The sequence below is a fragment of the Chelmon rostratus genome, chromosome 9 (assembly GCF_017976325.1).
Source record: "Chelmon rostratus isolate fCheRos1 chromosome 9, fCheRos1.pri, whole genome shotgun sequence".
Classification (NCBI taxonomy): domain Eukaryota; kingdom Metazoa; phylum Chordata; class Actinopteri; order Chaetodontiformes; family Chaetodontidae; genus Chelmon; species Chelmon rostratus.
Window position 1 is genome coordinate 7,720,450 of NC_055666.1, and position 17,770 is coordinate 7,738,219.

Consider the following 17,770-nt stretch of genomic DNA (forward strand, 5'->3'; position numbering starts at 1 on the left):
CCGTCTCTCTGAACATTGGTTGATTCACGCTGGAGTTGCACCGGATGGAGGAAATGAATGTTAACTTGGCGGGGAGCGGGCTGGCAGATGATGAGCGGTCATCTCCCCAGCAGACTAACATGTTCACAGTCCACAGAGAAGAGGGGACTCTATTTCTCAGACGGAGTCCATCCGTTCGTCACCCTCAGCGGCAGTGGCCCGCGCTCTCGCTGGAGGGGAGGTAAAGTGAGGGACCACCGCTGCAGCGCTCCCAATCATGTGAAACCACAGAACAAGACATAGTTCTCCATACATCCTCTACGCTGCTGTAAAAAATGCTGAAGTATCAGTGAAAGACTAGCTCAGGTCTCAACTCAACAGCAACATGCACACACCTCAAAGACAAGCAGAGGGCATTTTTAGCCCACATAGCATCTGCAAAACATTTTTAGACAGAGTGTCGTCACCACTTTCTGATAAATTTAGAGTAGAGAAAATCAGCAGAGACTTCAGTAGTCAATATATTCTGTTGTCAGTTGTGTTCAGTGTAAACAGAATTGTGGGCAGCAGCTGTTGTTAAAACCCTCAAGGATGCTCCAAAATCCAATTTCTCGCTCAGGATGATTACATTAGGTTTTTATTTATTAGTTAGGTAGACTACAGCGGAATAAAATATATGTATATAATCATATTTAAAGGTGCTCTGTGTATAATATGAACATCTCTGACTGTGGCGCCCCCTAGTGGTTATTTCCGAAGATACACTGTGATAACAATGCAATGCCCCCCCACCACCATGGATCTGCGCCATGGACACTGATTCTGGTTTCAAACTGGAGACGGACGTTTGATGGAGCTCTACTGAGCGCACATTTAATCCATGTTGGAACCATTCCTGTGAGACATTGCTCAGTTTAATACCTGGTTGTCAGTGCTGGCAGAGACGCTAGTCTGCAGTGTACTTACATGCAATTCACAAGCTAAACCGTAAAATTGCACAGAATTGCACAGAGTAATCAAGTTTCACCTCTCTCCTTCTGTCGATACATACACACTTTCCTTTCTGTTTCCATCTCTCTCTCCCTCGGCCTGCATCTCTTTCTTGTCGAGGAGTTGATGATAATGATGCCAATCTGTCAATATCATGAAATATTTCTATACCTGGAGGCCTGGTCGCCAAAGTCTGGCGTTCTACCCATACCAGGATGAGGGTCAGGGAGGACGGGCGGCAGACCACAGTTAACCATGTCACTGCTGGTCTTAATGGGGTGTGAGCTGAATAGTCTGCAAGCAGCACATGGACTGCACCGATTCTTCTGAAAGCACAACCTTATTCTGTCGGAATAATTTAAATAATCACATGAAAACGCTACACTACATGCTGGCTCTGATTCATTTTCATTTTTGATTGTATGCAGGTGAAAATCAAAACGGCCCAAAACCCCCAAACAAACAAACAAACAAGCAAAAAAAAAAAAAAAACTGACGGTAGTTTTTTATTACTTTGAGGGATTCTGGTGCACTGAGCAACTTTCTGTTACAGCACATGATGCATATTCAGTCGAGTTCACTGACAGAAGACGTCATATTTTCTTCCCGCGGTGTTGAGTCAGTCTCTCTGCACTACCACTCAATAGTTCATGGGTAAAATCCAGGAAAATCGGTTTAAAACAATCCGTGCTTCATCTTATTACTATCATGTATTATATTGTGATAAATCAGGGTTCAAAGCTCCGAGGGGCAGAACCCTATTGTGTTTGTCCTGCTTTATTATTATCATTATTTTTAGTTTTCAATTTTTGTTTAATTTGATGCAAGCAAACATGGCCGATCACATATTTGCTCATAACTCAAGATGCCTTTGAACAATCGTGATTAAACATCTGCGCTACCTCTTCGCTGCAGGCTCTGTGATGATCAAACTAGCGTGCGACTGGTCTCACTCTTCATTTAAACAGAATTAAAGTAGCCCAAGTGACTTCGCTCAGCTTTGTGAAGCCTTCAAACCGCTTGTTGCCGCTTGCAGCTTTAATTTTGGCCCGCTGAGCTGCGACTTTCTGTTGAACCACGGCTTTATTCCATATTGTCCTGCTTGATGATTAATATAAGTGACAAAAAAACAAACTAAATTTAACATAAGCTGGTTTTACTGTAGTGTATGGACAATTTCTAGTTAACTGGCTAATAATAATGGACATTTCATTTACTCAAATTACTGTATTGTTGTCTAATTTTGGTTGATCTCCCATGACTCCTTGCTGAGACAAAATTAGCCTTTAGGGAAATGATGCTTCTGTCCCTTCAATGACACCACAGAGCAAGGAGTGTCTCTGCAAGATTACATTCAAACACTCTCTCTCACACACACACACGACCTTGTCACAGCGCTGAACAATACACTACCACAGCAGCTTTAATCCCATACTGGAACCACAGTCAGAGCCATAAACACAGTGTAAAGTCATCTGCAGTGACTGGAACTGCAGTCTTAAATAAACCCACACAGGCCTTATTTAATTTTGGATAAGGATTGCTCTCTCCCACACACACACGCACACACACATACAGACACACACGCTGCGATTTCCCCTAAGTCAGCGATTCATGGATGCAGCCACGCCCTCGCGCTGTAGAGTAAGTGAGGTCAACCTGCGTGTTAATAAATGATGGGTTCTGAGTGGAAACCTGGTCACCGCGGGGATTCGGGGTGTGAGAGTGAAAAGTTCAGCACATATACAGAGGCGAAAGCACATCCAGCTCTGTAACTCGGGCAGAGAAAGGCCTTCATATTTCATGAGCACTTCACCCTCACTTCACATGTGGGCTGCGAACAAACTTGACGGTTTTATTGCAGTTGAAACCACACATAACGGGTCACCGCTGCCGAGGAGCGGGAGACGAGTTCCAGCAAGACGTGCTGGGAGAATCTGTCTGGCTGCCCGGAAAAATACACGCTTGTTCTCCCTCCCGCCCTTTCTTTTGCTATTACGTCTCCCTCTTGGTTCAGTTGAGTCCGAGGTGCGTTCCTGCTATGGATGCGGGGAGAGAATGTGTTGCAGGTCGGGTGTAGCTGTGTCTTCTTTGTTGGATCTCCTCTCAATAAAAGCCTCTTCACCTGAAATTTTCTTTGTGAGAATGTGATATTTCTGTCATGTCTTCATTTGTTTTTGTGAAGGACAGGTTCTGACCACGACGTTAGCACCACCACTGTACATCACAACATCCAGCTTCCTCGTTCGTTTCAATGAGACCGCTGTGTTGGCACAGCGCGGCTGCTGGCTCAACTTTACTGCGATCATTTGGCAACGCTTTGCTTTGGTTAATCACAGACATATGACCGCACATTTCTGGTAGTTTACTCTGTAACATGAACAGCATGAGCATGAGGTCATATTAGCTATCTGTCCAACAGAACTGGCCTGCGTGGAGCACTGAGAGAGGATGTGACGTGGTCCAAAGTAGCTAAAAAAATAAATACAGCACAAGAACTGTCTGTAATTAACTGTTAACTGTAGTTTGACATGTGTGCTGCTACATCGACTGTGTCTCTCCAACGTTCAAGACAAATTTCCCCTGATGCAGACAATACAGGCTACAGGCTAATCTAATCTAATCTAATCTAATCTAATCTAATCTAAAAACTAGTGCTCATTTTGTCAGATGTATTTGAGTTTTTTTTTGTTTTAGTTGACTAAAAAAAGTCTAAATAATAGATGGATCTAATAAATAAAACTAGTTCAGTTTACTTTTAGTCACTGATGACATTTTAGTCTTTTTTGGTCATCATGATGAACATGAATGACGAAGAATGCAGCTTTGCAGAGAGTGTCTGGTCTAGCAGTCTGATAGTGTCAAGTTAAAGGAGACATCCAGATTTCTTTTATTGGCAAATTAAATCACTGACCCCTTTGCAAACGTCACAGTCACTCACTTCAACTTGTCCATTATCATTCTACTTGCACACAAAGCCATTCGGTCCAGGTGAGTTCAGAAGCCAAAGAGTGAGAGCAATAAATTATTTGCATGCCATGGGACTGTGATGATGAAACGAAACAGTCGAAGCAGTGCAATGTTTTGGAGTGCCTTCAAACCAGACTTCTTTCAGGTGACAATCTAATTGTCTCATGTGCAGGAGCACACGCCGCACTGATGCAGCGCCTTGTGTTTTTAATGCAGTGTTATTTGCAGCCTGAGGTGTGTTTGTGTGCTGGACTCACCAGAGCAGTGAGGCGCGTGCGGGCGTTCACAGCGTGTTTCAGAGCCAGTTTGATCATTAAAGGCAGTCTGAGGACAACAGCCTCCATGTCCTGCTCTCCCCTCATGGCACCAGCCAGCTTCCCCAGTCCGTCTACGTAGCTCCTCCAATGAGGCTGCACCTCAGCCGCTCCCCCCAGGCAGCCGTGCATCACCGCCTGACAGAAGCCTCTGCAAGCTGGTGGCCCCAGCATGCCCTGGCAGTGGGGGCAGTACCACAGCCTAAGCAGGGCCCGGCTACAGTCCCGGCCGGGCCGCAGGTGGTCGGTGGTGTTGACAACCTCGATGCCCAGGTTCAGCGCCTGCAGGAAGACTCGTGTGGCCAGGAGGGATCGAGACAGACGGGTCATCATCAGTTTGGGATAAGGGCCAAATGCTCCTGAGTCTTTCCAGGCGTCTCTTACACACTCCTCAGACACAGGGGAGACGCTGCCCCCCAGCAGCCGGCGGTACGTCAGGGGGAAGAGGCGCCCGTAGAGCACCGCCACCATCTGGTCCACTGCGGAGTCTGAGCCCAGGATGTAGAGCGACATGTCCAGGAACATCTGCCCCACGAAGCTCTGGGCTCCACCTCCGAGACTCGGGAACTCTGACTTCAGCATGGCCAGGGTGGAGTTCCGGCCGTGACGCAGCACCAGGTCAAAGGCCTCTGCAGGAAAACAAGGGAACAACGCAAGGTGGAGTCAGATGAGGTGAAAGCTAGGCCACCTTTCTGAAAGCTGTTGCATTCAGCAGGTGATGATGTGCCACAGTAATCACAACAACTGCACAAAGCTGTCAAAAATAGGAGGCAGTTTAGCTTGAAAACATGAAAACAGTCGAATAGGTGCAATTCTCCCCAAACATCCATTCCATCCTTAACGAACAGTCAGAGAAAACTTCCCACGCACAGCCTCTCTTTCACTTTTCCCAGTGTTTCTCAATCTGTTGTTCTCTCTAATGGGACTGCTCACACACACACACACACACACACACACAATACTGCAATAATAGACTATGCCTAATATATAAAGAGAGCAAAGCATCTATAACAGATAAAAAGCAAGATTTTGGGTTTGACCTTTCATTACAACTAAAAAGCGACTAGAAAAGAGTCTTTAAAAGAGAGTATTAATCTCACTGTATTAGTCACCCGGGAGAGGCATGACCATGAGGTTGTCTGCAGGGAGGAAAGAGTACGGAGCACGCAGGAGGGAGGGGTGCGCGGTTGATGCGAGGAGGGAAAATAATCAGTGGCGTTTCAAGGCACAAAGGGAAGTCTTATCAACAAGGTGGCACAAGAAGCGAGAGCTCTATCATCGACCCGGTAGCAAAATGAGTGAGGACCCAACAACAGAGGGGATTTAAAGCTCCATTACTGAACTTAGCAGGGGAGCTGAGAGTCAGTGAAATGAAGCCTTGGACAGGAGAATAGCCGGGGATGCCAAAATCCCATTTATACCGCAGCTAGTCCACTACATCACTTTGTTGAGAGTGATAGCCACAACTGCTTTGTGAGAGCGGGGGCTCGGGGGAAGCACTGGTTTAGGGGACATTAGAGGAAGTTATTGGTTTTTGTGCTGCTAAAGCTAGCCATTTCATCTTTGTTATTTGATTTTCCGTGCTTGGATAGTTTAATTTCTTTCTCTTCATGCTTCTCTGAGGTCAAATGACGCTCGTCAGCCTATGCAGAGCTCCGGGTCCTCAGATGGCACCGAGGAACGATATGACAGCTCTGTCTCCGTGCAGATTGTATAATGTGTTTTTCTGTGTGCAATTTCGGACACATATGAAGGTCAATATAGGAATATGATCATATCTGAGCAAAGGAAATGAACATGACTCCCTCTCTCTGTCAAACTGGTATGCGTTTCCTCTATGCTACTTTTGAAAGAAGAATTATCTCACTTCTACGACTCAAATTAAAAGTTAAATTCATAAGAAACAACTTTTTGTCCATTCAGCACAGCTCACTGCTACAGCCTCGCCTGGTCTGGTGTGACCAGTAGCCTATGGCCAACCTCAGATACCGTGCATCCTGCTGTGCAACTGACATTACCAAGTTCATATCAAATAAAAAGAAGAGAGTGCTTTTCTCACAAACCTTTCTGGAGCTGTATTCAGAATCAACATGCAGCAAATTGAAGGTGTCTCACAATGGCAAATAATTCATAGATGCGAGTGCATGTGGAGAATGCAAATGAATTCTGGGTGGTGTGAACTGAGGCGAGGACGCATCCGTGTGAGTTGAAAATGTTTCAACTTGAGGGAAAATTGCTCTGTGTGTGTGTATACAGCGCTTGCTAGCAGCGGCAAATGTCAGTACAGTTGGTGTATTTGTTGTTTGGGTTGTGTGAATTACACAGCATGAAAATATGTAAAGTTATGAACACACCATAAACTAAATTAGCTTCAGTATCACCTAATTCCAGTATAGTATTAATTGATTCTGCTCCCAGTGTCCAGTGCTCATTGCATTAGTAGAATATCTGCCCCATAGATGAAAAGCATCTGTCAGGATTTTCTGATGTGCTTGTTCTTCATCCCTCAAAGATATAAGGAATTATCCTGTACTTCCCACATGTGTCCACAGTGGCCGCTGTTCAGCAGCAGTTACAAAGTCTCGCTTTAAACAAGCCATTTATCCCCAAACTGCCTCAGTAGTAAACAGTAGCAGGCCGTGGTTGTAAATTTGAATGTGTGTGTGAATACAAAACGGGGTGGGAAACAGCATGCAGCAGCTCAGCGACACAGTTGCTGGGTGAATAAAGGTGATGAAAAACATTCGAGTATATTTGGGTGAGTGTGAGAGGATGCTCGGGAGCAGTGCACATCTGCTCAGATTTTCAGGATATGGCTGTCCTGCTGCGCTCGCGGAGCACTTCCCTCTGTGATCAACGAGCAGACAGATGTGCAGATTGCCAGCAGAGACAAGGAGACAGACTGGGAGGAGGTAGGACACGCCCACACACACACATGTATAAAAATACAAAGTCTTTTAATGCTGGTAATACAAAAGCAGGAGTCGTTTATATTTGGTTACTAATTGAAAATTGAGGATAGTGAAAAAAAATGCACACTCTCCCAAAAGCTATTTGCTACTCCTTTTCTTGACTTCTATGAAAGCCTCTTAAATCAAATCCTGTAATTTAGCTGCTACCTGTAGTATCTCTTACACCACAAAGAGGAGAGCCACTTTGTAATGGTAAGAGAAAGACTAGAGGGCTCTTCATGAATGCAATTCAATGGCTCTCAGTAACCGGGATCATGGTAAGAACCATTGTGAGCCCATTTCCTGCGCATGCTGCTCGCTGTCTTTCATCAGCGAAAGCTCGCGCGGGATCAGGTATCCTCTAATGGAGGGGAGAGGGGCTGTATGTCAGGGACCTGTGACATTCTGGATACAACTGCAGGAGGTCAAGAGCACACATTACCAGAGCAGGAGCCCGCAGAAACATATTGGGTCACGCTTAAAATTAGCTGTAGCATATATTTTGTCAGTGTCACAGATGGAGGCAGAAGGCTGGCTGCTGGAAAACTGCTTCTCCTCTGAGACTGAAGGCTTTTTACACACAGATCAGCAGCCCAAGGCAGATGGAGATGTCTGCCTCTCCCTTTTTTAACCTCTGTCCACCTATTTCACCGGCCAGATAATGTTTATTCCAAGGATTTTAGACCTCTCATCTTCCTTGGGCATTAAAATATGGATATCCACTCAATCACGTCCAGTACTCAACATCTACTCTGTCACGCTGACAGTGAGGGGACTGTAAATCTGCAGTGTTACACTGTGAATGCTTTATTATAATATCTACCTTCTCTGTATATCATGTCATTAATCAAAGCCTCCAATTAAAGTGTGATCAAGTGCTGCAGACTCCAGGTAGTCTAAAGTTTAAGAGACATCTAATAAATCTACGTCACAGGGAGGTCACGTAATTCTGACACCCAGAGGCTCTAAGTGACTCCAGCTCTGACATAAAACAGGCTTTTCACATAATCTATGAACGACCTGTCAAATGAACATATTTGATGTTCACGAGGCCATCAGTCTGGGTGTTACATAAGTCGACTCCGCGGCTCATAACACGCCAGACTGACTGACTGACCGCTGACTGTGGCTGATACGCCGCGACGGCAGACATGCGCCGTGCGGCCTCATCAATCAGTGGCCCATGCACCTATTATCCCCCGGAGAGGAAAACATCAATAAATTACCGAGCCAATGAGACTAATCCATTTGGCTGATGGAGTGTCACCTCTAGCCGCCACGGAGACGGATGGAGAAGCCGCTGCCACCTGGTCCCGGTGACAAAACAGTACCTGTCCAGGACGCAGAGAGAGGACTGGCAGGAGGGCTGGAGGGCCATTCATAAAGACACATGCCAGCACACTGCGTGTCAGGTGGAAACCTCGTACCTCCAGAGTGTCAGTTTTAATGCAATGTCTGCAGTAAAAGACACATGCACAGGCTGACACACCTCCCAGCAGGCTTTGCGTTCAGTTATGATTTACAAACAAAAGCAGCATCTGTTCGTAGGCTGTAAACAATACGCTGTTTTTCCAGGCACATTTCACTCCCACAGAGTGACCTGTCCCAGGTAACCTGAGAGCAGCACCACCTGACGAGCGGCTCTCGCGGGACCGGTGCGCATCTGAGTCCGGGTGCCCTGGGCTTACGGGATGGCGGCGGCGAGGCAGGGCAGGGCAGGACGGGGCGGGGCGGGGGTGGGCTTATTCCAGGAACAAAGCAGACAGGATGCTGGTAAGGCCCAGATAGCATCACCAGCAGACCATGAGGGCCAATGGACAGCGGGGCAGAAATGAGACATGTATTAGGTTACTCCATCTGTTAGAGAGCACCTCGCCTCACACACAAACACACACATGCACGCAGACGTACACAATGCAATCACACGGCGCACAGCAGTGGCCAGGTGGTGACAGTGTGGCCGAACATTTGGCAGACCGTAGTGGGAGAGCAGGGTGTGAGTCAGGTGTAAGGACTAGAGCTACACACACACATACACATACACATACACACACACACACACACACACACACACACACACACAAACACAAACATACACACTAGCAGATTTTCCTTTTCATTCATTTATCTGCCTCCACAGGAGCTCCTGGAAAATGTTTCCCCACAGCTAGACAAAATAAGACTCAATGAGAATTCATCCTCTGCTCTTATTATTACTACAACAAAACTGAGAAGGATCCATCCATCCGTCACTAAGACACATCTGAAAATATCAACACTCCTGTTTATTTTAAATTGATGTTTTCTTTTTAAAATCAAAAATAATACAAAAGATACTTCTAGTTGATTACAACTTGGGTCTTTCTCTCGTAGTTTTGGCCATTATGTGTGTCGGTTTGCTTGCCGTTACTTTCAGCGATGCAGCTGATAAGATCGTAACATTGCGTAACACACAAGGGGTCAGGCACGACAGGCAAGTTGCAAACAAGCCCACATCACAGCCTGTTTATGTAGACCACTTTATTTGGAGGTAAAACAGAAAGTGAGTGTACCAATAATGTGACTAATGATCCCTAATTGCAGAGGAAAACTGTGTGCACACAGCTATGATGCAGACGGCAGGTCAGAGTACTGAGGAGCCTGCTGTAAACTGACTGTTGTCTCTCCCACATTTGTTTGTCTAATCGGGCAATTTGTATAAAACCTGCATTATCATCTGTCCACTTGTGCCCCATTGTACTCATTATAGCAAAATCACTTTGCTCTTTCATTGCAGAGCTGAAGTCGGTCAGTGCAGTGATTATTACCAACAAAAACTATAAGAATTAAACTCAAGTTATGAGAAAAGCACAATTATCCTTCATAAGATAAGAGATCAGATCAGATAATTCTTTATTAATCTCACCGTGAGGAAGTTAAGATATGATACATGAGTAAACAATATAATATGTAGAAAAGGGCAATGGTTAAGTTCACATTATTCCACACAGGGAGTATTGATATTGCACAGTTTAGTATACAGTGAAATTGCACCGGAGTGATCTGACAGTTTGGGTGTGTGTGGTCTGCTGGGAAATGTGTTGATTGTAAAGTCTGACAGCAGCAGGAAGGAAGGACCCGCAGGATCTCTCCTTCACACATCACAGATGAGGCAGGTCATATCCAGGGTCATACTCCTGAGAATGCCTGAAGCCACAAACGCCCATTTAACTTGTATTACTGATATTTACAGAATGGAGACGAGCCCTTGTTCAGGCAGAGCGCTGATGTTGGGCTTACGTTCGTTGATTGGGGTCAGCTTCTTTAGCCAATCACTGGCTGTATAGCCACCAGCTGACTCGTAACCTCATGTGCGGTAAGTCCAACCTGGCGCTTCTCACCATCACCCTGCTGATACGCTAATGCCAACACGCTCCCTCCACCACCACCCTGACCTCCTCCTTATGTGACATGTTTCTGGCATTGCTAAATGAAATAAGATCTCATGTTCACGTACGTGTTTATTAAGGGGGGATTCATTCTCCCAGCCCTCAAAGAGCAGAGCTGTACAACAATTTACTATAAATGGTCAGTTCCTTTAGAATTGTGTCTTTGACTGAACTGTGATAGTTCCTCATTTTCCCTTTTTTAATCGTAGAAGTTAATAATGAAATTGATAAAAGAGTGGGACTGAGGGAAATTCATTTTACTGGGCATAGTGAAATGTGGAAAACTGGGCTGGTTTTAGTGTCACTTTCATTATAAATACTGTGTGCTTGTGAACTCAGTGGGGTTTCAGAGAGGAATCCTCATAATCTACATACTTATATTAATATCCATAGTAAAATACATTACCTCCCTTTTGAGTGACTGTGAAATAAGGCCAGGAACAATAAGGCACATCCAAAATGCGAGGAGCTCTTATTTCTTAATATCAGACAGGAAGCACTGGACATGCACACAGAGCAATATTGCTGCTCCGCTCTGATACAGAATATGCCAGGCTGCTTCCTCTGCCTCCATATTTCTGTCTTTCGCCATTGACTCCATTGATCTCTGGCGCTGCGGTCCTTGCCGGGGTCAAAGTTGAGTCGCGCTCTGTCTCAGACCGCCAAACAGGCGATTACAGAGGACACGGAGAACAGCAGAATAGAGGACACAGTGAGGTGGGAAGGACGCGAGGGCAAAAGTGAACTGGAAAAACACAGCAGAGAGCTAGAGGGGAGGAGGAGGAGGAGGAGGAGGAGGAGGAAGGGGTTAGTGAATAGTGCCAGAACGTGTGGAGAGAAACATTCAGCGAGGCAGGCTTTGAAGCTGCATTCAAAGGCAGCTGGAGTCAAGCAGTGCCAGAGCTGCGAGACACATCGCACACCTCTCGCCAAAAACTCAGCCACGGGTGAGAGAGACCTGACACCCCAATCAAATGCTCGCCTCGCAGACAAAGTACACATACAGTAGATACATCTCCGGACTCAGAGGAATCCTACCACTCAGAAGTGAAAGGCTATTCCAATAATGGATTCATTCCCAGCACACGGGGCGAGACAGAGAGACAGGACACACAAACACAGACCACACACACACACACACACACACACACACACACACCCACAGCTCTTGTTGCTCTCCAGGGTCGTGATTTGAGGACGTGGATAAAAAGCCTGCAGCCCATCCAGAGTGGAGACAGGTTGAGCGGAGATGAGAGAGGTCACGACAAACACAGTTTGAGTACTGCACTCTAAATCAAGCCTCCAAGCTCTATTAATCCAATATGCATCTCTAAGTAGATCCTGTGGTTGAAGATGAATACACTCCCACTCATTCACCCTCAGTCTATCTTTCATGCTTGCAACGCATCACGCCCATGCAGCGGCTTAATTCGGCACAGCTCGCTTTCAGACAGAAACAAATGTTACAGAAGGAATATTTGCGTTGCCATTTCATAAAGTGCTTAAACACTAGCGAAATGTGAGATTCTTTCCTTTTTGAAGTCGGGCTTTTAAGACATAAAAGAGCAATAGACTGAACTAAAGTGAACTTTTAAAGAAAATCAGCGAGGGGATACAGTGTTTTTGAAGTTCTCGAAACAGATGGGTGCACAGTGTGAGACGGGGAGAAAAACAAGGAGTGTGAGAGATGGAGGAGAAAGAGATGGAGTGAAACAGTGAGGGCGGAGGAGGGAGGCCTTAATTGTGAACGGGGAGCTGCAGAGTCGTTACAAGACAAAGAACTTTCAGCGGATTGAAAAACGATGTTAAAACTCCGGCGTCAGATCGTGTCGGACCTGCAGCGAGCGGCTCCGGTGTGACCTCAGAATATAAGAGGTTAATATCAAAACAGAACTTATTAAACTCCGCTCATTAAATCACACTCTGCCCCCTTGATGTTTGCGAGTGTGTGCGTGTGCATGCTCGAGATGAGAACAAATCCTAGCTTTCTTCTTAATGAATACAAGCTGGATTTAATAACAGATTAGAAAGGCCAGCCGCTTGCTGTTTTAATAATTAATTGATTGTGAGTTATGTTAGCTATTTTACTTTATAATGATACGCAGTGCTGAGATGTGCTGAGATGTACTGCTACATACTTGTACTGCAAGATTACTTGAAAATGACTTACCCTTGTCGTGAGATCAAATGGACTGTGAGTGTGCGTGTTAGTGTGTGATCGTGTTTGTAATTGACTGCCTGAGCCCATGAGGGCTGAAGGACATGAACGGCAGTTTCATTGCAGAGCTTCAGGGCGCAGTGTGAGCGCTTCAGTGTTTATGGTATGCCTTCCTCGTGACAGCGTGGGCTCAAATGTGACACTGAACGGCTGTGTGTCGTGCATGTGACGGACCAGAGTTTTTTAACTTGGAAAAAAAAGGCACCCAAATTAACAAACCATTTTCAGCAGGGAAACATTAGTCTTAACTTTGTGAAAGGAAGGATGGCCTCAGGGAGAAATAACATGCCAACACACTTTGATGTGCAACATGAAAATGTGGAGCTTTTTACCAGCAGCAGTTAAAAAGAGCCGTTGGAGGAAGAAAAAGCTCTCGCTGAGCTTTCTGTGGCTGGCAGAAAGCAACCTTAACAGGCTTTAGAATAATAAAAATGTTGGTCCCAGCAGTTCAGCAACAGGCTCCACACTGCAGCTCACAGGTTATCATAGCTGCCACTGAGGAGGGAGGCATCAGGGCTGAAATGCAGGAGTCAGGAGGGGGCGCGGGCCAGGCGGCTGAAGAGGAAAACGATCGGCGGGAAGTAACTGAAATAGCCAGAGGCCGCCGAAAAAGAGCGAGCCGAGATTGATTCATGCTGATTTAGCAACGGCGTCTGACAGATTGACTGAGAAACACTCAGTTAAACTGGGAAAGTTATCAGAGTAAAGAGACAGAGCGCGGAGCTTTGGAGTCTGCCGAGGCAAAGGAGGCAGCTGTCTGGGAAACAAAAGAAACGCCGGGAAGTGGCAACAAGTTGAACAGCGAGTGCAAAGCAAGGAGACAGCTCGCAAAGCCAGCTTTCAGAAGATGACAGAGAATGAATCAGTGCTCTGCCGTTTAAAGTGTAAACTGGAAGAATCCCTGTTCGCGCTGACGACCACAAAGGATGCCAGGAAGAAACAAAGAAGATGAATGGGCGAAGACAGCGTTTTGCAAGGCTCATTTAAAATTTATGAAATCGCTCTCGTCTTCATGAGAAGTATTAAGTGAACATACAATCTAGAGTTAACAGGGTTCATCCTCGTTGCAGCACATGTTTAGGCAGCATATCTGCACATATGAGCCCCTCCTGTTGCACCTGACAGCCCTTCAGCCTGCTACATCCTTTCATCATCATACACTCTTTTAGTCTTTGTACTTTTCCCTCTAACCTGCTGTAATCTTGTATCTTTTAAACCTTCATATCAAGACTTTTTCAGCATTTAAAAATGTGATGTAACAACAAAGATTGGTGTGAAATGGAGCGATATGAACCAAGCTACTGTCTCAAAGTGTTCTGAGAAATGACACGTTGAGAGAACATAGCAGGGTAGAGGCTCACTTCAGATGTGCCATCATGTGAAAACCCTAAACTGCGGGTGGATGCGTTCGGCGCTGACTGCGTGGTGTTTCTCAGGGGTATCGCTGCACTCGTGGAACAGAGGCCGCCGACACTCACAAGAGTTAGCACAGCACAGCCAGCAGGTTTAAGAGAAGTTCTGAAGCGATGATGTCTTCGTCCTGAGCGCATATACGATACTATTTTGAAATCGCACACAAAATGACGAGATCCTGTTCAGTTTTGTTTGTTGGAGAAGTGTCAGCGGCAAAGTGAAAAGAAAATCTGAACATGGCAGGCAACAAGTCAACATCCCACACAGGAAGCTCAGAAGCAAGAAGTCAGGCTTCTGCTTAGCTGCTGCAGAAGACTGTAAAAGAAGGAGAGCAGAAGAAGAGATGGAAACAACCTGCTAACAGATTTGTCGTACGAGTACGTACCAGAACTTTCTCTCCATTCTAATCCTGACTTTGACCTTTTTGTTCTCATGTTAGAGAACATTAGTCCCTGACCCCACAGAGCCTCCCCTATTGTGTTTATTGTGTATGCATGTGTGTTTTAGCAGTGAGCAGATGCAAAGAATTTCCATTCACCAAGGTAACCCTGACATACGGCTTTAACTGATTTTCAGGCAAGGCTAAGCCACAATACATCCGATAATATACATATTTTTCTTAAAACCAATCATGCTGACACTAATGGTGTGAAATGACTATGTGGCCTTAAACTAGCTCCTCTAAAATGCAGATATGTATCCATAGTGGTTAAAATCCACTTCACACAGCTTCAGTGGAGCCATGCAAAGGCCACAGCACCACCATGGTTTAATTCCCAGCTCACTTCCCTGCAGCTCTTCGAATGAGCTGCAAAACAGTCATCAGTGTGGTGGGACGCAGGCGAGGGGTCCGTGCTCTTCAATCAATTACAAACAACAGAATAGAAAATTAAAATGTTGTAAGAGCATGATATAAATGTGGCAGTACAATCTCTCTGATACATTATGTACATGCACATGTATTATGCAAAATATGGTAGTTATGATTTCATTACAGCTCATAAACTGAATTCAAGTTCATACATTTCACATGAAATTAAGTTTATATGTAACCACAGTAAAAGTGTTTCTACCACAGACCGGAGAGTCATAAAAACATAAACAACTGTTTTAGAGCTCTACCAACTTGATATGAAACTGTGGTCAGAACTGTGACCAGTGGCATTAATTAATGGGAGTTATCTGAAGCTAAAATCAACGATCTTTGCCGTTAACACCACTAAAAGTGGCTTCTGTGGCTCGTGGCATGTCGCTGGACGTGATGCAACAGAGTATTTATTGTTCACGACCGTTTTACTACGCTGCAATAAAAATTTGATATGGCACCATCCCTAGTAAACGAGTTAATCAACGCCCACTGGAGTCTCCTCCTACAAGCCCACCAGATGTCCAGAGATTTTGGGATTGTCGGTTTATGAAACAAAAGAGAGAAATTTGTCAACCGGGGAAGAGGAGGAGGACTTCTGATCTCAAACAGGAAGAGTATTTGGAAAGAAATCACTTCCTGCCCATAAACCCCTTTAATCTGGAAGCAAATATTTCCTTAAGCACGATGGCACAGCGGTTGGCAAATTTTACTGAACCAGCAAATACACTTTGATGGAGGATGCACGAGCAGCTCTGTGTTTTTTAAAACACACAAGCATGATTAGCACCAAATTCAATCAGCAAAACAACAGAGCCGAGATCCCCGTGTTGTACTCTGACATCTGAAAAATGCATTTGGCTCAGCACCACTGTGCACAAACATCCTTTCAAGTAACAAACATCAAAATCTGGTTGAAGCCTTTTTACAGGACATTCAAATGTGTTCCACCGCTGTAATTTACCGCAACATTGCATCCCCTGAAAATTGCCATTACAGCGCGTGGCATAATCTCCCTTTTAAATTCAACAAGGTGATGAAGGAATTTATTTGGAAAGACATCAGGGGAAAATATGTATTGTAGAACTATGGTTAGCAGAGAGGGTAAGGATTAGAAAACAAAAGCAAACCTCAGACAACAGCAACAACAACAGCAGCAGTGAACTGCAGCCTGAAACAAGGCAGTGCATCCAACCCATAGAGCTCACACTGTCACAGGAAATACAGAAAATAAATGTGATTAATTCTAAAAAACATAAGTACAACTACAGTGAATTTACTGCACTGTGAGCTAATGCCGCCTCACAGTCAACAGAGAGAAAAGCAAGAGAGTCAAACAGCAGGATCAGTGAGGTAAAACAGAAAGAATACCACCACCTGAATGTTCTCAGTACCCACAGAGTTAACCAAATGAAACTGCACCCTGTTTGCCTCGTCAGAACCTTTGCATTCAGGAGGCTGAGGGTCTTGATCAGGGGTTGCATCATCGCTGCCGCACTTTCTGCTGCGTGCACTGTTGACACGAGCATTATGTAAACAAGCATCCGCCGCTTCCTTCCACAGTTTTGCGACTTTGCGCCACGCTGGGCTTGATTTTTCCCTCGTTCTTCTGACTGCGTTCTTCCTTTCTTTGCAACATGTGAATCCTGGGAGCTGCAATAATGATCCACAGCAGGAAAAACACAATTCCTGGCCTGCAACTATACGCCACTTCTTCCTCTTCCTCCTCCTCTTCCTCTTCTCCTGACAGACAACTACACTGCAGTTGAGTCTTGTTTGCTCACGAGTTTCTGAGCCGTGCCTTCTTCGCTTTAGTTTATTGGTAAACAACCGCCTAATTAAACACCGCTGCACCTCTCAGCTGGCGCTACTATAAATAGGTGAGAGTTAAGAAAGGGTATTGTACATGATGGAGGGGAAAAAAAAAAACCTCTCAGAGCGTCTTTGTTGTTTGTGAGAGAGGAGATGAAAGACAAACGCCTACGCTGCCTGAATGGCTGAGACACACCTCACCCTCTCTCCTCACCTCCTCCTCCTCTCCCCCATCCTCTCTCTCTTCTTCACTGCCTCCTCTCTCGCATCTCTCTCATCCCACCAGCTGAACAGGACTCCCTTGTTTGCCCTCCCTCCCTCGCACACACACACACACACACACACACACGCACTCACACACACACACACACTTGTTACAGTTGATGCCAGTTTTGCATGGTGTATGCTTCAGTCACCAGAACACAAATGGAACGCACAGTCGCACAAATAAGGCTCGCAAAAAGTCGCAAACAGCCTCACGAGCTCCAGGTTTGAAGGATCACACACACACACACACACATGCACACACACACACACACACACACACACTGCACAGTTCGTCTCTCTCCTCCGTCTTTACTTTCCTTTTTGTCTCAATTAATAAGTGCTGCTCTAACCTTCGCTGCTGCCCTCCTCTTCCTGCCCCTCTCGTCCCTCCCACCTTCATCCATCTACTGTGAAAAAGACATCTCCAGCAGAATAACAAATGAATGTGACAACGCTTTTTGGGGGGAAACAATGGGGAGAGTCCCAGCGCTGCGCTACGTTAGGTTATTTATCTCCAGGTAAAGATGTGGCTCATCCCTTACTTTTCCTCCCCCTTCCTGATC

At 45.5% G+C, this 17,770-nt stretch overlaps 1 protein-coding gene across 1 annotated transcript in view; it reads right to left on the minus strand.

Moving 5' to 3' along the window:
- The window catches only part of gpc3 (glypican 3), a 93,846-nt gene that overhangs the window by 36,721 nt on the left and 39,355 nt on the right, over positions 1–17,770 (minus strand). The window contains exon 3 of the mRNA XM_041944321.1: positions 4,197–4,882. Within this exon, the coding sequence (XP_041800255.1) occupies positions 4,197–4,882 (686 nt within the window). The remainder of the gene's footprint in view (positions 1–4,196; positions 4,883–17,770) is intronic.